The 26551-nt window shown below is 63.5% G+C and overlaps 3 protein-coding genes across 3 annotated transcripts in view; all 3 read right to left on the bottom strand.

Annotated features, from left to right (window-relative positions):
• LOC147600271 (maestro heat-like repeat-containing protein family member 7) overlaps positions 1 to 8174 on the bottom strand; it is a 9245-nt gene extending 1071 nt beyond the window's left edge. The window contains exons 1-16 of the mRNA XM_086751213.1: positions 8087 to 8174; positions 5841 to 5902; positions 5580 to 5717; positions 5239 to 5396; positions 4809 to 4956; positions 4385 to 4572; positions 4159 to 4296; positions 3599 to 3713; positions 3139 to 3276; positions 2694 to 2822; positions 2248 to 2559; positions 1961 to 2062; positions 1533 to 1635; positions 1185 to 1244; positions 795 to 882; positions 358 to 517 (exon numbers count right to left, since the gene is read on the bottom strand). Of these exons, the coding sequence (XP_086607339.1) occupies positions 358 to 517; positions 795 to 882; positions 1185 to 1244; positions 1533 to 1635; positions 1961 to 2062; positions 2248 to 2559; positions 2694 to 2822; positions 3139 to 3276; positions 3599 to 3713; positions 4159 to 4296; positions 4385 to 4572; positions 4809 to 4956; positions 5239 to 5396; positions 5580 to 5717; positions 5841 to 5902; positions 8087 to 8174 (2127 nt within the window). The remainder of the gene's footprint in view (positions 1 to 357; positions 518 to 794; positions 883 to 1184; positions 1245 to 1532; positions 1636 to 1960; positions 2063 to 2247; positions 2560 to 2693; positions 2823 to 3138; positions 3277 to 3598; positions 3714 to 4158; positions 4297 to 4384; positions 4573 to 4808; positions 4957 to 5238; positions 5397 to 5579; positions 5718 to 5840; positions 5903 to 8086) is intronic.
• A 586-nt stretch (positions 8175 to 8760) lies between these two features.
• On the bottom strand, positions 8761 to 17206 carry LOC147600270 (maestro heat-like repeat-containing protein family member 7). The gene is made up of 15 exons (XM_086751212.1): positions 17119 to 17206; positions 14873 to 14934; positions 14612 to 14749; positions 14271 to 14428; positions 13841 to 13988; positions 13417 to 13604; positions 13191 to 13328; positions 12631 to 12745; positions 12171 to 12308; positions 11436 to 11591; positions 10993 to 11094; positions 10565 to 10667; positions 9723 to 9913; positions 9393 to 9640; positions 8761 to 9079 (listed from the first exon to the last, which is right to left on the bottom strand). Exons 1-15 carry the CDS (start codon positions 17204 to 17206, stop codon positions 8761 to 8763), a joined length of 2292 nt encoding a protein of 763 aa, XP_086607338.1.
• Positions 17207 to 17792: 586 nt separating this feature from the next.
• Positions 17793 to 26200, bottom strand: LOC147600269 (maestro heat-like repeat-containing protein family member 7). Its single transcript, XM_086751211.1, has 15 exons — positions 26113 to 26200; positions 23905 to 23966; positions 23644 to 23781; positions 23303 to 23460; positions 22873 to 23020; positions 22449 to 22636; positions 22223 to 22360; positions 21663 to 21777; positions 21203 to 21340; positions 20468 to 20623; positions 20025 to 20126; positions 19597 to 19699; positions 18755 to 18945; positions 18425 to 18672; positions 17793 to 18111 (listed from the first exon to the last, which is right to left on the bottom strand). Exons 1-15 carry the CDS (start codon positions 26198 to 26200, stop codon positions 17793 to 17795), a joined length of 2292 nt encoding a protein of 763 aa, XP_086607337.1.
• Positions 26201 to 26551: the final 351 nt, after the last annotated feature.

Here is a 26551-nt window from a genome sequence, read left to right as displayed (position 1 = left end):
TGGATACATGTTCCCACGGCGGGGACCAGAGCTGCTCCTCTCCTGCAAGGCGGGAAAAGAGTTTGCACGGGCGCTGAAAGGAGACCGGAAGCTGACCTGAGGGGCCGTTCTCCTAGATTCTGCCGCCACCTTGTCCTCTGCAGCACTGAGACCCGGGCCAGATAAAGAGTCTCCTGGGTCGCCAGAGGTGAACGCACTTTCAGAACAGGGATCGGACCCACTGGAGGACCTTTTGCTGTGACCTGGCCTCAATCACCTCAGCACTTGTTGCAAAAGACTCTTGCAGCTGCTCTTGCAGCTCCAGTGCTGTGCGCCAGTGGCGCAGGGACAGAAATGGCCTGGTGCTGTGGGCTGTACCTCATCCACTCCTTGCCACGGGAGCCGTGAGCGCTGCAGAGCTGCGTGCCCGGGAAGCAAAAGCTTTTCCTCTCCTTTCCTCTTGCTCTCGCAGGCTGGCGGAGCAGCTGGCGCCTGCGGCCAGGCCACGGGCTGTGGGTATGTCCGGTGCTGCCGCCAGCTGCGGGACAGCGGGCACAAACTGGTCACTCTCTCCTGAGTATCCCAGTTTCTTCAGGGCAGGGCTTTTCCACTCCTTTATTTTCACAACCTAAAAACATGGAGAAGGCAGCTCCTTCTCCACAATCCCGCTCTCAGAGGCCATCCCCCTCCAGGCTCAGGTGGTCCAGCACAGGGAGCTCCTGGGAGCAGCTCCAACAGCACAGCCAGCCAGCGCCCCGGAAGAAGAAGGCCGCCTCCTCCACAGCCTGTGCAGCAGCCCAGGTCTGGAGGCAGACCTTCTCTCTGCAGCCTGTAGCACCAGCAGCGTTTGAGCTGCCAGGTTGGAGACCGAGAGGCTGGGGTCACTTGTCATGCCTCGAAGGGCTGGAACAGAGAGGAACAGAGGCCAGGTCAGAGCCTGCATCCGCGGGGACCCCAGGAAGCCCTCCTGCCAGGGCCAGCCCACCGCTCTTCCCATGGCCAGGAGGGAGCAGGGGCCAATGGGATCGGCCGGAAGGTGCTGGCCAAAAATACCCCACGTGCCCCTGACATCTCTGCTCTGCCCACGCTGCCCATCGTCTGTGCAGGGAGCAGAGCCCTCCCGATCGGGGCAGGGATTGCTGCCCCCTGCCCAGCTTCTTTCCTCCCCCGACAGTCCCCGCTGACACCCCGCTGCGCTCACTCACCCTGGTACATGATCTGGAGCTTTACCTGCTCCTTACCACTCCCGTACTGCGCGCCGTGACCTAGGAACACACAGCCCATGAGCAGTCCCGCCAGCCCCAGCAGCACAGCTTCCCCACATCAGCCCAGCTACACGCTTTCCTCCCCTCGGCGGGGCTGAGCCCGGGGCCGTCCCCGAGCGTGACGGCCAAGGGCAGGGGTGGGAGAGGGCGGCAGGGAGCCCCACGGCTGCCCCGGCCCCGCGTGGGGCACCTGGGGCTCCACAGCCCATTCCTGCTGCCGCTGCAGCAGCCGGGGCTGGGGCCAAGCTGCAGTGGGGCAGGGAGGGACCCCGGGGAGTTGTGGCTCACCAATGAACCTGATGGCCGCCTCTCGCATGGACTCCTGTGGGCTCTGCAGGTACTGCAGCGCCTGCAGCAGATACTCGTCTGCCCTGCTGCTGTACTCTGCCAGCTGGAGAGAGCGCAAGGGAAAGGAGGGAAAGGTTGGCACAGGATGTCCCCCTTGGCCGGGCGGCACCTGCACGCAGGACCGGCCTCCCCTGCCGGGACACCCACGGCAAATCCCAGCCAGCAGCCGGCTGGTGCCGGGCTTGGGGAGGAAGAGGAGCCTGGAGAAGAGCCCGTGGGGCCGCACTCCTGAGGAAGGCAGCGTGCGTGGGGTGCAGGCTGGCAGCAGTGGGCAGGGGCACAGCTGCCAGCACCACACACTGGGCAGTGCGGACAGGGGGCTTGTCCAGCCTGGCGCTGGGGCTCTGGGGCTCTGGGGCCATCCTTACCAGGCACTGGCCGACCTCCCATATCTGCTGCCTCTTTAGCACCTCCCTGAGATTCATCTTCTTCAGGAACTTGCTGGCTTCATTCAGGGTTTCCCAAGAGGCCTGCAGAGCAGCAGAGACTGGGAGATGGCACCGCTGCCCAGGGCACAGGACCTGCGTCCCCTGCACCTGGCCAAGGCTCAGGGCCTCTCCTGGCCGCTGCTGGGAAGATGCAGCAGCTGACAAAGGTGTCTGCCGGCGCGTTCGGTGTCCGGGCCCAGGAGTGGGACAACCCCCAACCCGGGCACCTGGTGCTGCCGGGGCAGCGGGACAGAGCTCCCCCAGAGCTGCTGCTCTGGAGCCAGGGCCAGGAGGAGGCTGGAGCGCTGCAGCCCGCGAGGCACCGGGACAGGAGGCAGCCGAGCCACCTCCCGCGGGGACCCCAGCAGGTCAGAAATCCTCACCTCTGCCACGGTCCGGTTCTTGTCATTCAAGTGGCAGAGCAGCGGGATCAGGCTCTTGTGCACCTCCGCCTTCAGTGGATCTTTTCCCTGCTGCTCTACGGACATCATCACATATCCAAAGACTTTGATGGAGAGCAGTCGCACGTTCTTCGATTCCTGGATGAAGGAAGAGGGCAAGAGCTGAGCACCAGCTGCTCCAGGCCCACCACACATCATGGGTCTGAAAAGCCACAGGGCACAAAGTTTCTGGGCAGCAGCCAGCACCCGTGGTGGGGGGCTCAAAGCCTTACGTTGTCGAAGAGTGGCCGGAGCCGCTCAGCCAGCTGCAGCGCGATGTTGCTGGGAATTTGGACGTCCATTGCCAGGAGCATCTCGCTGAGCACAGACAGGGTCTTCTCAACCACTTCGGTGTCTGCATCCTGAAGTAGCAATACGAGCCTCGGAAATAGGCACTGCATTTTTTGGACCTGTGTGGAACACAGTGCTGTGTTGTGAAGCCCAAAAAGGCTGCACGGACAAAACCACTGCAGCAGTTTGAGCCCACGCTGCTGCCTCGGGACCCAGGTGCAAAGGCCTGCCCCGAAGGACTCGGGCAGGTGAACGGGGAGGCAGGAGCGTTGGGAGCAGCTACCACAGCTCCCAAGGCCCAGCCAAGCCCAAGCGACTCTGCTACCCAGCACCCCATGCCCAGCCCCACGTCGCCAGCACAGCTTCAGCCGGCTGCCCCCTGCTCACCATCACGGGGGTCTTGCAGAGCTCGACGAGGCCTCTGAGCACCAGGCGACGCATCACTGTGCACTCGCTGTGCAGGAACCTTGGGGCGAGCTGCAGGATCTGGTCACCCCAGCTGCTTATGTCAGGGTAGGCCAGGAACTAAAACACACGGAGCAGTGAGAGGGGTGCCTGGCCGGCACCCAGCACCACGCAGGGCTGGGTCCAGCCAGGAGCAGAGGGCACGGGCGCCGTCCCAGGCAGCCCAGCCCAAAGGCAGCAGCGGCTGCAGAGCCCCTGGGGCACATGGCGCAGGTCGCTCGCCCACTCCGCTGTGCCTCCCAGCCCTCGGCAGCCTCTGATCGCTCGCCAGAGCTCCCCCTCTGCCCCAGCTCCATCGGCTGGGCTGCCCCGCAGCTGCTGCTGCCACAGGGCAGCGTGGTGGGAGGCAGCTCAGCGAGGCAGCGCTCCCCGTCTGGCTCACCTCCACAAGGAATATCATGGCGGGCATCTCCCAGCGTGGCTCCTTCCGGCTGAGCAGCTCCACCAGGTAGTTTGCAATCCAGCGACGGAAGCGTGTGGATAAAATACGCATCTCTCTGGTGGAGGGGGTAAGGAACTGTTGGTCCCGAGCTACGCTCGCAAACCAGGAGGCTCCTTTTGGGGAAAGAACTGGAAAAACGCCCTACCTGCCCCAAAGCCTTCCCTTCTGAGGAGACCCCTTTCAGCCCACGGGCGACTCATCACCCCCAGGCTCTGCCCCCGGCCCTCACTGCCTCCTGCCCTGCATCGGCGGGCTGCCCTCGCTGGGGCTGCCTGCAGACAGAGCCCCTGCTCCCTGCCGTCAGCCCAGGCCCCTCCGGAGGTGACGCTGGCGCTCTGGGAGGTGGCTGCTCCTGTGCCCCCACCTCTCCCAGGCTTTTCCATTCTGCTGGGCCATCCCTCGCTGACAAGTCCCTCTCACCCACGACCAAGGGGATTGTGTGGGGCGCCCCGTCTGCAGGGCAGAAATGGGCGGGGGGGTGGGGAGAAGGGGGCTCTCACCTGGCCAGCAGACCCATTGCGCAGTGCTGGGTCTCAGCGTTGAGGAGCGTGTCCCAGCCATGCTTCCGCTGGACGTCAAACACCACGTTCTCATAGCCAACGCGGCAGAGCAGCGCTTTGACAGTCAGCACTGCAAACCTGTGTGCACAGCAAAGGCCAGGTCACACCGGGAGCCCTGGCCTCAGCTCCAGGGCCGTGGGGGCACGGGAGGACTGGGATGGGGCACCTTTTAGGGTGTGTGGGAAGGCCATCTTCCTCCCGGCATTCCCTCCAGAAGGTTTCAACCTTCCCTGGCATCTGCTCTGTGATGAAGAAAATTTGGAAGAGCAGAAGCAGGAAGAGGCGAGGGAAATGCATCACCAATGCCCCTGGGCACCCGGGCAGTCGGAGGATCTCCCGCAGCGCCCTGGTTGCCTGCAGAAAACAAAGCACCCAGAGAGAGCACTCAGTGCCGAAATATCCCTGTGGCGGGGCCCCAGCGTGGGAGGGGGAGGCTCGGGCGCTGGCCTGGGCCGTGGGAGACGCAGGGGGAACATGTGGCCTCGTGCCCCCTCAGCCTGCCCCTAAGCCAGGTTTCCAGCCCACGCTGAGACAGAGCGATGCAGGGGAGCGTGGAGAGCCGCCCGGAGAGGCACAGTCCAGAAACTCACGGCCAGGGCAAAGACACCCGTGCTGTCCCCATCGGAGGTGGACGTGCTGTGCATTGGCCAGTCCTCCAGCACACAGAGCAGCTCCAGCAGCACCTTCTCCGCAGTCCTGCCCGAGGAGACCATCGCCCTCCACATGGCCGCAGCAGCTCTGCAGGCCCAGAGCTCTGTGTTAGCGGGGTCTCGGCCACAGCGCCCTGGCCTGGGCAACCACCGGCTGCCAGCCTGCCCCTGCGGGCAGGAAGGCGGCCGAGCACCGGTGCCTTGAGGGGCAGGGAGGGAGCGTGGCAGAGGGCTGTGGGCTGGGATGTCAGGGCTGGGAAACGGAGGGTCAGCAGTGCCCCAAAAATCTCTGCCTGTCTGGCAGCCCCCGTGGGACGGGCTCGACAGAGGCTGGTGAGCCCTGAGCCCTCAAGGCAGGTGTGCCCCGTACCTGTCGCACGATGGGGCACAGCGCAGGAGGGTCACCACCACATCCCGGGGGTGCGCGTGGGTCAGCTCCTGAAGGGTGTTGTCCCACTGCTCCTCGGCAGACACATCCGTGCTGGACGTGAGCCGCCGGTAGATGCGCCTCACAGTCCCGGGCACCTGGAGGAGACACGGCTGAGAGATGGAGTGCTGCCAGAGCCAGCCATTTCCCCAGCTGCCCCCGGGATGTGCTTCCCTTCCCGCCGCACTGTGCCGGCCTAAAAGGCTGTTGGGTGCCCAGGGGAGCCGGCGTCAGGGGGCACACAAGCCCTGGGGAGCTCGAGCCCCGGCCAAAGGCCACTTATGCTCCAAGCAGGAGGTGTCACTTTCCAGAGGCACATCCAGCACGGCCGCACAAGCCTCTGCATTGCAGGACTCAGAGTCTGCCCTGCCCTTGACGGCCGTGACAGTGGTGCCTTCCTGCTCAGTGAGGCTGAGGGATTCCTAAAACATTTGCAGGAGAAGGAAGGGTGGGGAAGAGAGAGATGTCACCCCAAGTGCCCTGACGGCAGTGCTTGGCTGAGCAGCCAGAGCAGCCCCAGCCCAGGCGGGTACGGCTGTGGGTACCTGTGCTGTCCAGTAGGAGAGGGTACGGGTGTCCTCCTGCTCCTCCTCCGACAAGTCCCAGCCTGGATGTGGCAAAGACAGAGCACAGGCAGAGCTGAGGGGCTGCGGGAGAGGCTGGAGAACAGAGGCGAGCCCCGCGCTGCCCGGGCAGGGCCAGTCCCGGGGCAGGGGCTGGTGGGGACGCTGACCCCCGTCTCTCTGCCCACGTGTTGGGGCTGGGGGTGCCCAGTGGATGGAGCATGGCCGGAGCCCAGCCGTGGGGAACAGCCCCATACCCTCTTCCCGTGGGAATGGCCACGGGGGATGGGATGGGGCCAAGGCGGCAGCAGCCACGAGCCCTGTGTCCCAGCTCAGCCACTCACCTGCGTGCAGCGACTGGACCTCCTCCACCTCATCAGGCTGCCGTGCTGGGGCAGCCCCAGCACCTTCCTCCTCCTCCTCCTCCTTCCCAAGCCAGGCCAGCCTGGGCTCGCTGGGCGGTCTCTCCGCCATCCCGCTGAGGCCTGGCCGCGAGGGCTCCTGTCCCAGGGACGAGAGACGCCTCGGAAAAGCACCACGGACGTGGGTCGGCAGGGAACAAGGTGGCTGCACAGGAGCTCCTTGCACCCCAATTCCGTCCCGTCCTGTCCCGTCGCGCCCTCCAGGCACTGTGGGGTGCTCCCTTTGACGCCAACAGCTGTATCGCCAAGGGCCCTGTGACACACTGCATCATGCCCCGCCCTGGGGACCCCCGAGTCCGCCTCGCAGCACAAACCCTTTTTTGCGCTCACTACAAAATCGGTATTCTCACGGTAGCAATGATGTTTCCCTACGTATTGTAAATAACATTGCTCCAGTGAGGGCACCGCGTTTGAATGGGCTTCGTTCGTGTTGCTTTTGAACGTCTTGGATTAATGCTCTGGGACACAGCAACGCGCAGTCAGGTTCTGGGTGCGCTGTCCTTGGGCCCTTGGTTCAACGGCCGCCGTCACTGGCAAAGAGTCCTCCCGCAGACACGAAGCTCCACGTGCGAGAGGGGCGTAGCTGGCCGTGCTCGCTGCATCCTCGCGTTCCGCCTGCGTCCCTCGGCCCCACCTTCTCAGTTCTGCCGAGGGTTTTGCTGTAGTCGACCCTGTGTCTGTCACATTGAAGGGACAGACTAAGGGCATTTATTTTTTAAAAAATATCTGTAGGGTAATTGCGCTGGCTTTGTGTAGCGGGGGGGCTACAGCGGAAGCTGCTGCGAGGAGCTGCTGGAAGGTTCCCCTTTGTGCGGTGGGCCCAGCCGGGTCTAGGGTGGACCTGCCGCTGGGCAAGGCCGAGGCAATTGGCGACAGTGCTAATGCCTCTGTGGTAATGTCTTTAACAAGGGGAAAATAAAAAAAACAAAGTGAAGAAGCAGAAGGGGGGGTATAGAGATGGAGGCGTGAGCCTGGTGGGCCTGGCAGGCCTCAATCTCTGTCCTCTCGCCAGTGGCCGCCTGGGCCCAACTCGGCCAGGAGAAGTGAAGAGAGGAGATGTGAAGAGAAGCTGAGAGGCGTCTGCCTGAGCCGATTGTGAAGGATTTCTGGTGAGAGGAAGGGCTGCGGGTCCCAAGGGCAGTGAAGAAGGAGGAGGAAGAGAAAAGTGCCTGTGGGCCGGGATTCCCCTGCAGCCCGTGGTGCAGCCCATGGTGAGGCCGGCTGTGCCCCTGCAGCCCGGGGAGCCCACGGAGGAGCAGAGATCCCCCCGCAGCCCGGGGAGCCCACGGAGGAGCAGAGATCCCCCCGCAGCCCGGGGAGCCCACGGAGGAGCAGAGATCCCCCCGCAGCCCGGGGAGCCCACGGAGGAGCAGAGATCCCCCTGCAGCCCGGGGAGGACCCCACGCCGGGGCACAGGAAGAATGTGAGGAGTTCTTCCCCCGAGGAGGAAGGAGCGGCGGAAAACTGTGTGTGACGAACTGAGCGCAGACCCCATGCCCTGTTCCCCCTGTGCTGCTCGAGGGGGTTGAGATAATTTGGAATGAACTTTAGCCCAGGAACAGGCAGGGGTAGGGGAAGACTTTTTCCTCTCTCTTATTATCCTACTTTGTTTTTTTTTTTTGTTCTATTCCATCTCCCCCATTTCCTCGCAGGCTGGGGGATCAGTGAGAGACTGCGTAGCTTGGTCCCGTGTGGGGCTGAACTGTGACAGCAGTGTACGGCTGACAGCCCCTGGTCCTCACAGAAACAGCCAGCAAATCCACAAGATGTCTTTTTGGGCAAGAAAAATGCACCTCTCGCCCTCACGTGTGACAGCTCGTTCAAGGGCTTTGCCACGAGACGACGAGCAGCAAACCTCTGTGTGGCACAAAAGATTTCCATGGTCACTCCCCATCTCCCCACGATCAAGTATTGCAAGGACTCCATGGTTTAAAGCTCTTGTTTTTCATACAATTCACCAGATCAGCGCAGCCCTTTGTGGACTCCTGGCTCCATCTGAACTGTGCTGCAGGATCTCTGGCACCTCCGAGAGCAGTTGCATTTTGGCAGCTGCCTATTTTCTGGCAGCGACCCTGCCTGGCTGGCTGCGCCCTCCTCGGGGAGGAGGTGGGTGGGGCAGCCTGGCCTCCTCTTCAGCAGCAGCCACCCTCTATGCAGAAAACCTCTACAGATGCTGGCGGGTGGAAATGTTCTGGAAGAAAGCAAGCAAGGTGCGGTGTCAGCCGCTCGCCTCGCTTGCGCACGCTCTGCAGGGCGGTTGTGTGCAGAAGCCGGCTTCTGCAGCCGGGAACCCCTGTTTTCCCTGGGGGCTTGCTGCCTTGCTGCAAAATCAGATGGCTTTTGATCTCAAACGGCAACAGACCCTGGCCAGCAGCAGAGATGCTGATTCTGCTACGCCAACGGGTTGGGCTGCTGCTGTCGGAACATCACCTTCCCCTTGCAGCGCCGCCTGCTCCAGCCCTGCTGCTGGGGGTGCTTCGCTATCCCGGCTCGCCATTCGTCTGCGGGAGGGGCAGACGTTGCCCTTTCCTTAGGCAAAGCGGGCCCATGAGGGGTGCATCGGCCACGGATGGACAGAGCAGCGACAGCCTGAGGAGCTCAGAGGAGCTTTGATCCTGCGGGCTGGTGGGGCGGGTGGGGCTGGCACGTGCCTCCCTGCAGCCGCACCACGGGCGCTGGGCGATGGGCACAGGAGTCAGGCAGGCGTGGCGACGGAGCGGCACAGAGGAACCGTGAACACGCAGGGAGAGAAGTGGGGGGATACATGTTCCCACGGCGGGGACCAGAGCTGCTCCTCTCCTGCAAGGCGGGAAAAGAGTTGCACGGGGCGCTGAAAGGAGACCGGAGCTGACCTGAGGGCCGTTCTCCTAGATTCTGCCGCCACCTTGTCCTCTGCAGCACTGAGACCCGGGCCAGATAAAGAGTCTCCTGGGTCGCCAGAGGTGAACGCACTTTCAGAACAGGGATCGGACCCACTGGAGGACCTTTTGCTGTGACCTGGCCTCAATCACCTCAGCACTTGTTGCAAAAGACTCTTGCAGCTGCTCTTGCAGCTCCAGTGCTGTGCGCCAGTGGCGCAGGGACAGAAATGGCCTGGTGCTGTGGGCTGTACCTCATCCACTCCTTGCCACGGGAGCCGTGAGCGCTGCAGAGCGCGTGCCCGGGAAGCAAAAGCTTTTCCTCTCCTTTCCTCTTGCTCTCGCAGGCTGGCGGAGCAGCTGGCGCCTGCGGCCAGGCCACGGGCTGTGGGTATGTCCGGTGCTGCCGCCAGCTGCGGGACAGCGGGCACAACTGGTCACTCTCTCCTGAGTATCCCAGTTTCTTCAGGGCAGGGCTTTTCCACTCCTTTATTTTCACAACCTAAAAACATGGAGAAGGCAGCTCCTTCTCCACAATCCCGCTCTCAGAGGCCATCCCCCTCCAGGCTCAGGTGGTCCAGCACAGGGAGCTCCTGGGAGCAGCTCCAACAGCACAGCCAGCCAGCGCCCCGGAAAGAAGGCCGCCTCCTCCACAGCCTGTGCAGCAGCCCAGGTCTGGAGGCAGACCTTCTCTCTGCAGCCTGTAGCACCAGCAGCGTTTGAGCTGCCAGGTTGGAGACCGAGAGGCTGGGGTCACTTGTCATGCCTCGAAGGGCTGGAACAGAGAGGAACAGAGGCCAGGTCAGAGCCTGCATCCGCGGGGACCCCAGGAAGCCCTCCTGCCAGGGCCAGCCCACCGCTCTTCCCATGGCCAGGAGGGAGCAGGGGCCAACGGGATCGGCCGGAAGGTGCTGGCCAAAAATACCCCACGTGCCCCTGACATCTCTGCTCTGCCCACGCTGCCCATCGTCTGTGCAGGGAGCAGAGCCCTCCCGATCGGGGCAGGGATTGCTGCCCCCTGCCCAGCTTCTTTCCTCCCCCCGACAGTCCCCGCTGACACCCCGCTGCGCTCACTCACCCTGGTACATGATCTGGAGCTTTACCTGCTCCTTACCACTCCCGTACTGCGCGCCGTGACCTAGGAACACACAGCCCATGAGCAGTCCCGCCAGCCCCAGCAGCACAGCTTCCCCACATCAGCCCAGCTACACGCTTTCCTCCCCTCGGCGGGGCTGAGCCCGGGGCCGTCCCCGAGCGTGACGGCCAAGGGCAGGGGTGGGAGAGGGCGGCAGGGAGCCCCACGGCTGCCCCGGCCCCGCGTGGGGCACCTGGGGCTCCACAGCCCATTCCTGCTGCCGCTGCAGCAGCCGGGGCTGGGGCCAAGCTGCAGTGGGGCAGGGAGGGACCCCGGGGAGTTGTGGCTCACCAATGAACCTGATGGCCGCCTCTCGCATGGACTCCTGTGGGCTCTGCAGGTACTGCAGCGCCTGCAGCAGATACTCGTCTGCCCTGCTGCTGTACTCTGCCAGCTGGAGAGAGCGCAAGGGAAAGGAGGGAAAGGTTGGCACAGGATGTCCCCCTTGGCCGGGCGGCACCTGCACGCAGGACCGGCCTCCCCTGCCGGGACACCCACGGCAAATCCCAGCCAGCAGCCGGCTGGTGCCGGGCTTGGGGAGGAAGAGGAGCCTGGAGAAGAGCCCGTGGGGCCGCACTCCTGAGGAAGGCAGCGTGCGTGGGGTGCAGGCTGGCAGCAGTGGGCAGGGGCACAGCTGCCAGCACCACACACTGGGCAGTGCGGACAGGGGGCTTGTCCAGCCTGGCGCTGGGGCTCTGGGGCTCTGGGGCCATCCTTACCAGGCACTGGCCGACCTCCCATATCTGCTGCCTCTTTAGCACCTCCCTGAGATTCATCTTCTTCAGGAACTTGCTGGCTTCATTCAGGGTTTCCCAAGAGGCCTGCAGAGCAGCAGAGACTGGGAGATGGCACCGCTGCCCAGGGCACAGGACCTGCGTCCCCTGCACCTGGCCAAGGCTCAGGGCCTCTCCTGGCCGCTGCTGGGAAGATGCAGCAGCTGACAAAGGTGTCTGCCGGCGCGTTCGGTGTCCGGGCCCAGGAGTGGGACAACCCCCAACCCGGGCACCTGGTGCTGCCGGGGCAGCGGGACAGAGCTCCCCCAGAGCTGCTGCTCTGGAGCCAGGGCCAGGAGGAGGCTGGAGCGCTGCAGCCCGCGAGGCACCGGGACAGGAGGCAGCCGAGCCACCTCCCGCGGGGACCCCAGCAGGTCAGAAATCCTCACCTCTGCCACGGTCCGGTTCTTGTCATTCAAGTGGCAGAGCAGCGGGATCAGGCTCTTGTGCACCTCCGCCTTCAGTGGATCTTTTCCCTGCTGCTCTACGGACATCATCACATATCCAAAGACTTTGATGGAGAGCAGTCGCACGTTCTTCGATTCCTGGATGAAGGAAGAGGGCAAGAGCTGAGCACCAGCTGCTCCAGGCCCACCACACATCATGGGTCTGAAAAGCCACAGGGCACAAAGTTTCTGGGCAGCAGCCAGCACCCGTGGTGGGGGGCTCAAAGCCTTACGTTGTCGAAGAGTGGCCGGAGCCGCTCAGCCAGCTGCAGCGCGATGTTGCTGGGAATTTGGACGTCCATTGCCAGGAGCATCTCGCTGAGCACAGACAGGGTCTTCTCAACCACTTCGGTGTCTGCATCCTGAAGTAGCAATACGAGCCTCGGAAATAGGCACTGCATTTTTTGGACCTGTGTGGAACACAGTGCTGTGTTGTGAAGCCCAAAAAGGCTGCACGGACAAAACCACTGCAGCAGTTTGAGCCCACGCTGCTGCCTCGGGACCCAGGTGCAAAGGCCTGCCCCGAAGGACTCGGGCAGGTGAACGGGGAGGCAGGAGCGTTGGGAGCAGCTACCACAGCTCCCAAGGCCCAGCCAAGCCCAAGCGACTCTGCTACCCAGCACCCCATGCCCAGCCCCACGTCGCCAGCACAGCTTCAGCCGGCTGCCCCCTGCTCACCATCACGGGGGTCTTGCAGAGCTCGACGAGGCCTCTGAGCACCAGGCGACGCATCACTGTGCACTCGCTGTGCAGGAACCTTGGGGCGAGCTGCAGGATCTGGTCACCCCAGCTGCTTATGTCAGGGTAGGCCAGGAACTAAAACACACGGAGCAGTGAGAGGGGTGCCTGGCCGGCACCCAGCACCACGCAGGGCTGGGTCCAGCCAGGAGCAGAGGGCACGGGCGCCGTCCCAGGCAGCCCAGCCCAAAGGCAGCAGCGGCTGCAGAGCCCCTGGGGCACATGGCGCAGGTCGCTCGCCCACTCCGCTGTGCCTCCCAGCCCTCGGCAGCCTCTGATCGCTCGCCAGAGCTCCCCCTCTGCCCCAGCTCCATCGGCTGGGCTGCCCCGCAGCTGCTGCTGCCACAGGGCAGCGTGGTGGGAGGCAGCTCAGCGAGGCAGCGCTCCCCGTCTGGCTCACCTCCACAAGGAATATCATGGCGGGCATCTCCCAGCGTGGCTCCTTCCGGCTGAGCAGCTCCACCAGGTAGTTTGCAATCCAGCGACGGAAGCGTGTGGATAAAATACGCATCTCTCTGGTGGAGGGGGTAAGGAACTGTTGGTCCCGAGCTACGCTCGCAAACCAGGAGGCTCCTTTTGGGGAAAGAACTGGAAAAACGCCCTACCTGCCCCAAAGCCTTCCCTTCTGAGGAGACCCCTTTCAGCCCACGGGCGACTCATCACCCCCAGGCTCTGCCCCCGGCCCTCACTGCCTCCTGCCCTGCATCGGCGGGCTGCCCTCGCTGGGGCTGCCTGCAGACAGAGCCCCTGCTCCCTGCCGTCAGCCCAGGCCCCTCCGGAGGTGACGCTGGCGCTCTGGGAGGTGGCTGCTCCTGTGCCCCCACCTCTCCCAGGCTTTTCCATTCTGCTGGGCCATCCCTCGCTGACAAGTCCCTCTCACCCACGACCAAGGGGATTGTGTGGGGCGCCCCGTCTGCAGGGCAGAAATGGGCGGGGGGGTGGGGAGAAGGGGGCTCTCACCTGGCCAGCAGACCCATTGCGCAGTGCTGGGTCTCAGCGTTGAGGAGCGTGTCCCAGCCATGCTTCCGCTGGACGTCAAACACCACGTTCTCATAGCCAACGCGGCAGAGCAGCGCTTTGACAGTCAGCACTGCAAACCTGTGTGCACAGCAAAGGCCAGGTCACACCGGGAGCCCTGGCCTCAGCTCCAGGGCCGTGGGGGCACGGGAGGACTGGGATGGGGCACCTTTTAGGGTGTGTGGGAAGGCCATCTTCCTCCCGGCATTCCCTCCAGAAGGTTTCAACCTTCCCTGGCATCTGCTCTGTGATGAAGAAAATTTGGAAGAGCAGAAGCAGGAAGAGGCGAGGGAAATGCATCACCAATGCCCCTGGGCACCCGGGCAGTCGGAGGATCTCCCGCAGCGCCCTGGTTGCCTGCAGAAAACAAAGCACCCAGAGAGAGCACTCAGTGCCGAAATATCCCTGTGGCGGGGCCCCAGCGTGGGAGGGGGAGGCTCGGGCGCTGGCCTGGGCCGTGGGAGACGCAGGGGGAACATGTGGCCTCGTGCCCCCTCAGCCTGCCCCTAAGCCAGGTTTCCAGCCCACGCTGAGACAGAGCGATGCAGGGGAGCGTGGAGAGCCGCCCGGAGAGGCACAGTCCAGAAACTCACGGCCAGGGCAAAGACACCCGTGCTGTCCCCATCGGAGGTGGACGTGCTGTGCATTGGCCAGTCCTCCAGCACACAGAGCAGCTCCAGCAGCACCTTCTCCGCAGTCCTGCCCGAGGAGACCATCGCCCTCCACATGGCCGCAGCAGCTCTGCAGGCCCAGAGCTCTGTGTTAGCGGGGTCTCGGCCACAGCGCCCTGGCCTGGGCAACCACCGGCTGCCAGCCTGCCCCTGCGGGCAGGAAGGCGGCCGAGCACCGGTGCCTTGAGGGGCAGGGAGGGAGCGTGGCAGAGGGCTGTGGGCTGGGATGTCAGGGCTGGGAAACGGAGGGTCAGCAGTGCCCCAAAAATCTCTGCCTGTCTGGCAGCCCCCGTGGGACGGGCTCGACAGAGGCTGGTGAGCCCTGAGCCCTCAAGGCAGGTGTGCCCCGTACCTGTCGCACGATGGGGCACAGCGCAGGAGGGTCACCACCACATCCCGGGGGTGCGCGTGGGTCAGCTCCTGAAGGGTGTTGTCCCACTGCTCCTCGGCAGACACATCCGTGCTGGACGTGAGCCGCCGGTAGATGCGCCTCACAGTCCCGGGCACCTGGAGGAGACACGGCTGAGAGATGGAGTGCTGCCAGAGCCAGCCATTTCCCCAGCTGCCCCCGGGATGTGCTTCCCTTCCCGCCGCACTGTGCCGGCCTAAAAGGCTGTTGGGTGCCCAGGGGAGCCGGCGTCAGGGGGCACACAAGCCCTGGGGAGCTCGAGCCCCGGCCAAAGGCCACTTATGCTCCAAGCAGGAGGTGTCACTTTCCAGAGGCACATCCAGCACGGCCGCACAAGCCTCTGCATTGCAGGACTCAGAGTCTGCCCTGCCCTTGACGGCCGTGACAGTGGTGCCTTCCTGCTCAGTGAGGCTGAGGGATTCCTAAAACATTTGCAGGAGAAGGAAGGGTGGGGAAGAGAGAGATGTCACCCCAAGTGCCCTGACGGCAGTGCTTGGCTGAGCAGCCAGAGCAGCCCCAGCCCAGGCGGGTACGGCTGTGGGTACCTGTGCTGTCCAGTAGGAGAGGGTACGGGTGTCCTCCTGCTCCTCCTCCGACAAGTCCCAGCCTGGATGTGGCAAAGACAGAGCACAGGCAGAGCTGAGGGGCTGCGGGAGAGGCTGGAGAACAGAGGCGAGCCCCGCGCTGCCCGGGCAGGGCCAGTCCCGGGGCAGGGGCTGGTGGGGACGCTGACCCCCGTCTCTCTGCCCACGTGTTGGGGCTGGGGGTGCCCAGTGGATGGAGCATGGCCGGAGCCCAGCCGTGGGGAACAGCCCCATACCCTCTTCCCGTGGGAATGGCCACGGGGGATGGGATGGGGCCAAGGCGGCAGCAGCCACGAGCCCTGTGTCCCAGCTCAGCCACTCACCTGCGTGCAGCGACTGGACCTCCTCCACCTCATCAGGCTGCCGTGCTGGGGCAGCCCCAGCACCTTCCTCCTCCTCCTCCTCCTTCCCAAGCCAGGCCAGCCTGGGCTCGCTGGGCGGTCTCTCCGCCATCCCGCTGAGGCCTGGCCGCGAGGGCTCCTGTCCCAGGGACGAGAGACGCCTCGGAAAAGCACCACGGACGTGGGTCGGCAGGGAACAAGGTGGCTGCACAGGAGCTCCTTGCACCCCAATTCCGTCCCGTCCTGTCCCGTCGCGCCCTCCAGGCACTGTGGGGTGCTCCCTTTGACGCCAACAGCTGTATCGCCAAGGGCCCTGTGACACACTGCATCATGCCCCGCCCTGGGGACCCCCGAGTCCGCCTCGCAGCACAAACCCTTTTTTGCGCTCACTACAAAATCGGTATTCTCACGGTAGCAATGATGTTTCCCTACGTATTGTAAATAACATTGCTCCAGTGAGGGCACCGCGTTTGAATGGGCTTCGTTCGTGTTGCTTTTGAACGTCTTGGATTAATGCTCTGGGACACAGCAACGCGCAGTCAGGTTCTGGGTGCGCTGTCCTTGGGCCCTTGGTTCAACGGCCGCCGTCACTGGCAAAGAGTCCTCCCGCAGACACGAAGCTCCACGTGCGAGAGGGGCGTAGCTGGCCGTGCTCGCTGCATCCTCGCGTTCCGCCTGCGTCCCTCGGCCCCACCTTCTCAGTTCTGCCGAGGGTTTTGCTGTAGTCGACCCTGTGTCTGTCACATTGAAGGGACAGACTAAGGGCATTTATTTTTTAAAAAATATCTGTAGGGTAATTGCGCTGGCTTTGTGTAGCGGGGGGGCTACAGCGGAAGCTGCTGCGAGGAGCTGCTGGAAGGTTCCCCTTTGTGCGGTGGGCCCAGCCGGGTCTAGGGTGGACCTGCCGCTGGGCAAGGCCGAGGCAATTGGCGACAGTGCTAATGCCTCTGTGGTAATGTCTTTAACAAGGGGAAAATAAAAAAAACAAAGTGAAGAAGCAGAAGGGGGGGTATAGAGATGGAGGCGTGAGCCTGGTGGGCCTGGCAGGCCTCAATCTCTGTCCTCTCGCCAGTGGCCGCCTGGGCCCAACTCGGCCAGGAGAAGTGAAGAGAGGAGATGTGAAGAGAAGCTGAGAGGCGTCTGCCTGAGCCGATTGTGAAGGATTTCTGGTGAGAGGAAGGGCTGCGGGTCCCAAGGGCAGTGAAGAAGGAGGAGGAAGAGAAAAGTGCCTGTGGGCCGGGATTCCCCTGCAGCCCGTGGTGCAGCCCATGGTGAGGCCGGCTGTGCCCCTGCAGCCCGGGGAGCCCACGGAGGAGCAGAGATCCCCCCGCAGCCCGGGGAGCCCACGGAGGAGCAGAGATCCCCCCGCAGCCCGGGGAGCCCACGGAGGAGCAGAGATCCCCCCGCAGCCCGGGGAGCCCACGGAGGAGCAGAGATCCCCCTGCAGCCCGGGGAGGACCCCACGCCGGGGCACAGGAAGAATGTGAGGAGTTCTTCCCCCGAGGAGGAAGGAGCGGCGGAAAACTGTGTGTGACGAACTGAGCGCAGACCCCATGCCCTGTTCCCCCTGTGCTGCTCGAGGGGGTTGAGATAATTTGGAATGAACTTTAGCCCAGGAACAGGCAGGGGTAGGGGAAGACTTTTTCCTCTCTCTTATTATCCTACTTTGTTTTTTTTTTTTGTTCTATTCCATCTCCCCCATTTCCTCGCAGGCTGGGGGATCAGTGAGAGACTGCGTAGCTTGGTCCCGTGTGGGGCTGAACTGTGACAGCAGTGTACGGCTGACAGCCCCTGGTCCTCACAGAAACAGCCAGCAAATCCACAAGATGTCTTTTTGGGCAAGAAAAATGCACCTCTCGCCCTCACGTGTGACAGCTCGTTCAAGGGCTTTGCCACGAGACGACGAGCAGCAAACCTCTGTGTGGCACAAAAGATTTCCATGGTCACTCCCCATCTCCCCACGATCAAGTATTGCAAGGACTCCATGGTTTAAAGCTCTTGTTTTTCATACAATTCACCAGATCAGCGCAGCCCTTTGTGGACTCCTGGCTCCATCTGAACTGTGCTGCAGGATCTCTGGCACCTCCGAGAGCAGTTGCATTTTGGCAGCTGCCTATTTTCTGGCAGCGACCCTGCCTGGCTGGCTGCGCCCTCCTCGGGGAGGAGGTGGGTGGGGCAGCCTGGCCTCCTCTTCAGCAGCAGCCACCCTCTATGCAGAAAACCTCTACAGATGCTGGCGGGTGGAAATGTTCTGGAAGAAAGCAAGCAAGGTGCGGTGTCAGCCGCTCGCCTCGCTTGCGCACGCTCTGCAGGGCGGTTGTGTGCAGAAGCCGGCTTCTGCAGCCGGGAACCCCTGTTTTCCCTGGGGGCTTGCTGCCTTGCTGCAAAATCAGATGGCTTTTGATCTCAAACGGCAACAGACCCTGGCCAGCAGCAGAGATGCTGATTCTGCTACGCCAACGGGTTGGGCTGCTGCTGTCGGAACATCACCTTCCCCTTGCAGCGCCGCCTGCTCCAGCCCTGCTGCTGGGGGTGCTTCGCTATCCCGGCTCGCCATTCGTCTGCGGGAGGGGCAGACGTTGCCCTTTCCTTAGGCAAAGCGGGCCCATGAGGGGTGCATCGGCCACGGATGGACAGAGCAGCGACAGCCTGAGGAGCTCAGAGGAGCTTTGATCCTGCGGGCTGGTGGGGCGGGTGGGGCTGGCACGTGCCTCCCTGCAGCCGCACCACGGGCGCTGGGCGATGGGCACAGGAGTCAGGCAGGCGTGGCGACGGAGCGGCACAGAGGAACCGTGAACACGCAGGGAGAGAAGTGGGGGGATACATGTTCCCACGGCGGGGACCAGAGCTGCTCCTCTCCTGCAAGGCGGGAAAAGAGTTGCACGGGGCGCTGAAAGGAGACCGGAGCTGACCTGAGGGCCGTTCTCCTAGATTCTGCCGCCACCTTGTCCTCTGCAGCACTGAGACCCGGGCCAGATAAAGAGTCTCCTGGGTCGCCAGAGGTGAACGCACTTTCAGAACAGGGATCGGACCCACTGGAGGACCTTTTGCTGTGACCTGGCCTCAATCACCTCAGCACTTGTTGCAAAAGACTCTTGCAGCTGCTCTTGCAGCTCCAGTGCTGTGCGCCAGTGGCGCAGGGACAGAAATGGCCTGGTGCTGTGGGCTGTACCTCATCCACTCCTTGCCACGGGAGCCGTGAGCGCTGCAGAGCGCGTGCCCGGGAAGCAAAAGCTTTTCCTCTCCTTTCCTCTTGCTCTCGCAGGCTGGCGGAGCAGCTGGCGCCTGCGGCCAGGCCACGGGCTGTGGGTATGTCCGGTGCTGCCGCCAGCTGCGGGACAGCGGGCACAACTGGTCACTCTCTCCTGAGTATCCCAGTTTCTTCAGGGCAGGGCTTTTCCACTCCTTTATTTTCACAACCTAAAAACATGGAGAAGGCAGCTCCTTCTCCACAATCCCGCTCTCAGAGGCCATCCCCCTCCAGGCTCAGGTGGTCCAGCACAGGGAGCTCCTGGGAGCAGCTCCAACAGCACAGCCAGCCAGCGCCCCGGAAAGAAGGCCGCCTCCTCCACAGCCTGTGCAGCAGCCCAGGTCTGGAGGCAGACCTTCTCTCTGCAGCCTGTAGCACCAGCAGCGTTTGAGCTGCCAGGTTGGAGACCGAGAGGCTGGGGTCACTTGTCATGCCTCGAAGGGCTGGAACAGAGAGGAACAGAGGCCAGGTCAGAGCCTGCATCCGCGGGGACCCCAGGAAGCCCTCCTGCCAGGGCCAGCCCACCGCTCTTCCCATGGCCAGGAGGGAGCAGGGGCCAACGGGATCGGCCGGAAGGTGCTGGCCAAAAATACCCCACGTGCCCCTGACATCTCTGCTCTGCCCACGCTGCCCATCGTCTGTGCAGGGAGCAGAGCCCTCCCGATCGGGGCAGGGATTGCTGCCCCCTGCCCAGCTTCTTTCCTCCCCCCGACAGTCCCCGCTGACACCCCGCTGCGCTCACTCACCCTGGTACATGATCTGGAGCTTTACCTGCTCCTTACCACTCCCGTACTGCGCGCCGTGACCTAGGAACACACAGCCCATGAGCAGTCCCGCCAGCCCCAGCAGCACAGCTTCCCCACATCAGCCCAGCTACACGCTTTCCTCCCCTCGGCGGGGCTGAGCCCGGGGCCGTCCCCGAGCGTGACGGCCAAGGGCAGGGGTGGGAGAGGGCGGCAGGGAGCCCCACGGCTGCCCCGGCCCCGCGTGGGGCACCTGGGGCTCCACAGCCCATTCCTGCTGCCGCTGCAGCAGCCGGGGCTGGGGCCAAGCTGCAGTGGGGCAGGGAGGGACCCCGGGGAGTTGTGGCTCACCAATGAACCTGATGGCCGCCTCTCGCATGGACTCCTGTGGGCTCTGCAGGTACTGCAGCGCCTGCAGCAGATACTCGTCTGCCCTGCTGCTGTACTCTGCCAGCTGGAGAGAGCGCAAGGGAAAGGAGGGAAAGGTTGGCACAGGATGTCCCCCTTGGCCGGGCGGCACCTGCACGCAGGACCGGCCTCCCCTGCCGGGACACCCACGGCAAATCCCAGCCAGCAGCCGGCTGGTGCCGGGCTTGGGGAGGAAGAGGAGCCTGGAGAAGAGCCCGTGGGGCCGCACTCCTGAGGAAGGCAGCGTGCGTGGGGTGCAGGCTGGCAGCAGTGGGCAGGGGCACAGCTGCCAGCACCACACACTGGGCAGTGCGGACAGGGGGCTTGTCCAGCCTGGCGCTGGGGCTCTGGGGCTCTGGGGCCATCCTTACCAGGCACTGGCCGACCTCCCATATCTGCTGCCTCTTTAGCACCTCCCTGAGATTCATCTTCTTCAGGAACTTGCTGGCTTCATTCAGGGTTTCCCAAGAGGCCTGCAGAGCAGCAGAGACTGGGAGATGGCACCGCTGCCCAGGGCACAGGACCTGCGTCCCCTGCACCTGGCCAAGGCTCAGGGCCTCTCCTGGCCGCTGCTGGGAAGATGCAGCAGCTGACAAAGGTGTCTGCCGGCGCGTTCGGTGTCCGGGCCCAGGAGTGGGACAACCCCCAACCCGGGCACCTGGTGCTGCCGGGGCAGCGGGACAGAGCTCCCCCAGAGCTGCTGCTCTGGAGCCAGGGCCAGGAGGAGGCTGGAGCGCTGCAGCCCGCGAGGCACCGGGACAGGAGGCAGCCGAGCCACCTCCCGCGGGGACCCCAGCAGGTCAGAAATCCTCACCTCTGCCACGGTCCGGTTCTTGTCATTCAAGTGGCAGAGCAGCGGGATCAGGCTCTTGTGCACCTCCGCCTTCAGTGGATCTTTTCCCTGCTGCTCTACGGACATCATCACATATCCAAAGACTTTGATGGAGAGCAGTCGCACGTTCTTCGATTCCTGGATGAAGGAAGAGGGCAAGAGCTGAGCACCAGCTGCTCCAGGCCCACCACACATCATGGGTCTGAAAAGCCACAGGGCACAAAGTTTCTGGGCAGCAGCCAGCACCCGTGGTGGGGGGCTCAAAGCCTTACGTTGTCGAAGAGTGGCCGGAGCCGCTCAGCCAGCTGCAGCGCGATGTTGCTGGGAATTTGGACGTCCATTGCCAGGAGCATCTCGCTGAGCACAGACAGGGTCTTCTCAACCACTTCGGTGTCTGCATCCTGAAGTAGCAATACGAGCCTCGGAAATAGGCACTGCATTTTTTGGACCTGTGTGGAACACAGTGCTGTGTTGTGAAGCCCAAAAAGGCTGCACGGACAAAACCACTGCAGCAGTTTGAGCCCACGCTGCTGCCTCGGGACCCAGGTGCAAAGGCCTGCCCCGAAGGACTCGGGCAGGTGAACGGGGAGGCAGGAGCGTTGGGAGCAGCTACCACAGCTCCCAAGGCCCAGCCAAGCCCAAGCGACTCTGCTACCCAGCACCCCATGCCCAGCCCCACGTCGCCAGCACAGCTTCAGCCGGCTGCCCCCTGCTCACCATCACGGGGGTCTTGCAGAGCTCGACGAGGCCTCTGAGCACCAGGCGACGCATCACTGTGCACTCGCTGTGCAGGAACCTTGGGGCGAGCTGCAGGATCTGGTCACCCCAGCTGCTTATGTCAGGGTAGGCCAGGAACTAAAACACACGGAGCAGTGAGAGGGGTGCCTGGCCGGCACCCAGCACCACGCAGGGCTGGGTCCAGCCAGGAGCAGAGGGCACGGGCGCCGTCCCAGGCAGCCCAGCCCAAAGGCAGCAGCGGCTGCAGAGCCCCTGGGGCACATGGCGCAGGTCGCTCGCCCACTCCGCTGTGCCTCCCAGCCCTCGGCAGCCTCTGATCGCTCGCCAGAGCTCCCCCTCTGCCCCAGCTCCATCGGCTGGGCTGCCCCGCAGCTGCTGCTGCCACAGGGCAGCGTGGTGGGAGGCAGCTCAGCGAGGCAGCGCTCCCCGTCTGGCTCACCTCCACAAGGAATATCATGGCGGGCATCTCCCAGCGTGGCTCCTTCCGGCTGAGCAGCTCCACCAGGTAGTTTGCAATCCAGCGACGGAAGCGTGTGGATAAAATACGCATCTCTCTGGTGGAGGGGGTAAGGAACTGTTGGTCCCGAGCTACGCTCGCAAACCAGGAGGCTCCTTTTGGGGAAAGAACTGGAAAAACGCCCTACCTGCCCCAAAGCCTTCCCTTCTGAGGAGACCCCTTTCAGCCCACGGGCGACTCATCACCCCCAGGCTCTGCCCCCGGCCCTCACTGCCTCCTGCCCTGCATCGGCGGGCTGCCCTCGCTGGGGCTGCCTGCAGACAGAGCCCCTGCTCCCTGCCGTCAGCCCAGGCCCCTCCGGAGGTGACGCTGGCGCTCTGGGAGGTGGCTGCTCCTGTGCCCCCACCTCTCCCAGGCTTTTCCATTCTGCTGGGCCATCCCTCGCTGACAAGTCCCTCTCACCCACGACCAAGGGGATTGTGTGGGGCGCCCCGTCTGCAGGGCAGAAATGGGCGGGGGGGTGGGGAGAAGGGGGCTCTCACCTGGCCAGCAGACCCATTGCGCAGTGCTGGGTCTCAGCGTTGAGGAGCGTGTCCCAGCCATGCTTCCGCTGGACGTCAAACACCACGTTCTCATAGCCAACGCGGCAGAGCAGCGCTTTGACAGTCAGCACTGCAAACCTGTGTGCACAGCAAAGGCCAGGTCACACCGGGAGCCCTGGCCTCAGCTCCAGGGCCGTGGGGGCACGGGAGGACTGGGATGGGGCACCTTTTAGGGTGTGTGGGAAGGCCATCTTCCTCCCGGCATTCCCTCCAGAAGGTTTCAACCTTCCCTGGCATCTGCTCTGTGATGAAGAAAATTTGGAAGAGCAGAAGCAGGAAGAGGCGAGGGAAATGCATCACCAATGCCCCTGGGCACCCGGGCAGTCGGAGGATCTCCCGCAGCGCCCTGGTTGCCTGCAGAAAACAAAGCACCCAGAGAGAGCACTCAGTGCCGAAATATCCCTGTGGCGGGGCCCCAGCGTGGGAGGGGGAGGCTCGGGCGCTGGCCTGGGCCGTGGGAGACGCAGGGGGAACATGTGGCCTCGTGCCCCCTCAGCCTGCCCCTAAGCCAGGTTTCCAGCCCACGCTGAGACAGAGCGATGCAGGGGAGCGTGGAGAGCCGCCCGGAGAGGCACAGTCCAGAAACTCACGGCCAGGGCAAAGACACCCGTGCTGTCCCCATCGGAGGTGGACGTGCTGTGCATTGGCCAGTCCTCCAGCACACAGAGCAGCTCCAGCAGCACCTTCTCCGCAGTCCTGCCCGAGGAGACCATCGCCCTCCACATGGCCGCAGCAGCTCTGCAGGCCCAGAGCTCTGTGTTAGCGGGGTCTCGGCCACAGCGCCCTGGCCTGGGCAACCACCGGCTGCCAGCCTGCCCCTGCGGGCAGGAAGGCGGCCGAGCACCGGTGCCTTGAGGGGCAGGGAGGGAGCGTGGCAGAGGGCTGTGGGCTGGGATGTCAGGGCTGGGAAACGGAGGGTCAGCAGTGCCCCAAAAATCTCTGCCTGTCTGGCAGCCCCCGTGGGACGGGCTCGACAGAGGCTGGTGAGCCCTGAGCCCTCAAGGCAGGTGTGCCCCGTACCTGTCGCACGATGGGGCACAGCGCAGGAGGGTCACCACCACATCCCGGGGGTGCGCGTGGGTCAGCTCCTGAAGGGTGTTGTCCCACTGCTCCTCGGCAGACACATCCGTGCTGGACGTGAGCCGCCGGTAGATGCGCCTCACAGTCCCGGGCACCTGGAGGAGACACGGCTGAGAGATGGAGTGCTGCCAGAGCCAGCCATTTCCCCAGCTGCCCCCGGGATGTGCTTCCCTTCCCGCCGCACTGTGCCGGCCTAAAAGGCTGTTGGGTGCCCAGGGGAGCCGGCGTCAGGGGGCACACAAGCCCTGGGGAGCTCGAGCCCCGGCCAAAGGCCACTTATGCTCCAAGCAGGAGGTGTCACTTTCCAGAGGCACATCCAGCACGGCCGCACAAGCCTCTGCATTGCAGGACTCAGAGTCTGCCCTGCCCTTGACGGCCGTGACAGTGGTGCCTTCCTGCTCAGTGAGGCTGAGGGATTCCTAAAACATTTGCAGGAGAAGGAAGGGTGGGGAAGAGAGAGATGTCACCCCAAGTGCCCTGACGGCAGTGCTTGGCTGAGCAGCCAGAGCAGCCCCAGCCCAGGCGGGTACGGCTGTGGGTACCTGTGCTGTCCAGTAGGAGAGGGTACGGGTGTCCTCCTGCTCCTCCTCCGACAAGTCCCAGCCTGGATGTGGCAAAGACAGAGCACAGGCAGAGCTGAGGGGCTGCGGGAGAGGCTGGAGAACAGAGGCGAGCCCCGCGCTGCCCGGGCAGGGCCAGTCCCGGGGCAGGGGCTGGTGGGGACGCTGACCCCCGTCTCTCTGCCCACGTGTTGGGGCTGGGGGTGCCCAGTGGATGGAGCATGGCCGGAGCCCAGCCGTGGGGAACAGCCCCATACCCTCTTCCCGTGGGAATGGCCACGGGGGATGGGATGGGGCCAAGGCGGCAGCAGCCACGAGCCCTGTGTCCCAGCTCAGCCACTCACCTGCGTGCAGCGACTGGACCTCCTCCACCTCATCAGGCTGCCGTGCTGGGGCAGCCCCAGCACCTTCCTCCTCCTCCTCCTCCTTCCCAAGCCAGGCCAGCCTGGGCTCGCTGGGCGGTCTCTCCGCCATCCCGCTGAGGCCTGGCCGCGAGGGCTCCTGTCCCAGGGACGAGAGACGCCTCGGAAAAGCACCACGGACGTGGGTCGGCAGGGAACAAGGTGGCTGCACAGGAGCTCCTTGCACCCCAATTCCGTCCCGTCCTGTCCCGTCGCGCCCTCCAGGCACTGTGGGGTGCTCCCTTTGACGCCAACAGCTGTATCGCCAAGGGCCCTGTGACACACTGCATCATGCCCTGCCCTGGGGACCCCCGAGTCCGCCTCGCAGCACAAACCCTTTTTTGCGCTCACTACAAAATCGGTATTCTCACGGTAGCAATGATGTTTCCCTACGTATTGTAAATAACATTGCTCCAGTGAGGGCACCGCGTTTGAATGGGCTTCGTTCGTGTTGCTTTTGAACGTCTTGGATTAATGCTCTGGGACACAGCAACGCGCAGTCAGGTTCTGGGTGCGCTGTCCTTGGGCCCTTGGTTCAACGGCCGCCGTCACTGGCAAAGAGTCCTCCCGCAGACACGAAGCTCCACGTGCGAGAGGGGCGTAGCTGGCCGTGCTCGCTGCATCCTCGCGTTCCGCCTGCGTCCCTCGGCCCCACCTTCTCAGTTCTGCCGAGGGTTTTGCTGTAGTCGACCCTGTGATTGTCACATTGAAGGGACAGACTAAGGGCATTTATTTTTTAAAAAATATCTGTAGGGTAATTGCGCTGGCTTTGTGTAGCGGGGGGGCTACAGCGGCAGCTGCTGCGAGGAGCTGCTGGAAGTTTCCCCTTTGTGCGGTGGGCCCAGCCGGGTCTAGGGTGGACCTGCCGCTGGGCAAGGCCGAGGCAATTGGCGACAGTGCTAATGCCTCTGTGGTAATGTCTTTAACAAGGGGAAAATAAAAAAAACAAAGTGAAGAAGCAGAAGGGGGGGTATAGAGATGGAGGCGTGAGCCTGGTGGGCCTGGCAGGCCTCAATCTCTGTCCTCTCGCCAGTGGCCGCCTGGGCCCAACTCGGCCAGGAGAAGTGAAGAGAGGAGATGTGAAGAGAAGCTGAGAGGCGTCTGCCTGAGCCGATTGTGAAGGATTTCTGGTGAGAGGAAGGGCTGCGGGTCCCAAGGGCAGTGAAGAAGGAGGAGGAAGAGAAAAGTGCCTGTGGGCCGGGATTCCCCTGCAGCCCGTGGTGCAGCCCATGGTGAGGCCGGCTGTGCCCCTGCAGCCCGGGGAGCCCACGGAGGAGCAGAGATCCCCCCGCAGCCCGGGGAGCCCACGGAGGAGCAGAGATCCCCCTGCAGCCCGGGGAGCCCACGGAGGAGCAGAGATCCCCCTGCAGCCCGGGGAGGACCCCACGCCGGGGCACAGGAAGAATGTGAGGAGTTCTTCCCCCGAGGAGGAAGGAGCGGCGGAAAACTGTGTGTGACGAACTGAGCGCAGACCCCATGCCCTGTTCCCCCTGTGCTGCTCGAGGGGGTTGAGATAATTTGGAATGAACTTTAGCCCAGGAACAGGCAGGGGTAGGGGAAGACTTTTTCCTCTCTCTTATTATCCTACTTTGTTTTTTTTTTTTGTTCTATTCCATCTCCCCCATTTCCTCGCAGGCTGGGGGATCAGTGAGAGACTGCGTAGCTTGGTCCCGTGTGGGGCTGAACTGTGACAGCAGTGTACGGCTGACAGCCCCTGGTCCTCACAGAAACAGCCAGCAAATCCACAAGATGTCTTTTTGGGCAAGAAAAATGCACCTCTCGCCCTCACGTGTGACAGCTCGTTCAAGGGCTTTGCCACGAGACGACGAGCAGCAAACCTCTGTGTGGCACAAAAGATTTCCATGGTCACTCCCCATCTCCCCACGATCAAGTATTGCAAGGACTCCATGGTTTAAAGCTCTTGTTTTTCATACAATTCACCAGATCAGCGCAGCCCTTTGTGGACTCCTGGCTCCATCTGAACTGTGCTGCAGGATCTCTGGCACCTCCGAGAGCAGTTGCATTTTGGCAGCTGCCTATTTTCTGGCAGCGACCCTGCCTGGCTGGCTGCGCCCTCCTCGGGGAGGAGGTGGGTGGGGCAGCCTGGCCTCCTCTTCAGCAGCAGCCACCCTCTATGCAGAAAACCTCTACAGATGCTGGCGGGTGGAAATGTTCTGGAAGAAAGCAAGCAAGGTGCGGTGTCAGCCGCTCGCCTCGCTTGCGCACGC

This window comes from Chlamydotis macqueenii, chromosome 6 (genome assembly GCF_036417535.1).
Source record: "Chlamydotis macqueenii isolate bChlMac1 chromosome 6, bChlMac1.mat, whole genome shotgun sequence".
Taxonomy (NCBI): domain Eukaryota; kingdom Metazoa; phylum Chordata; class Aves; order Otidiformes; family Otididae; genus Chlamydotis; species Chlamydotis macqueenii.
Note: the sequence above shows the minus strand (reverse complement) of the source record. Positions and strands in the feature narration are given on the sequence as shown.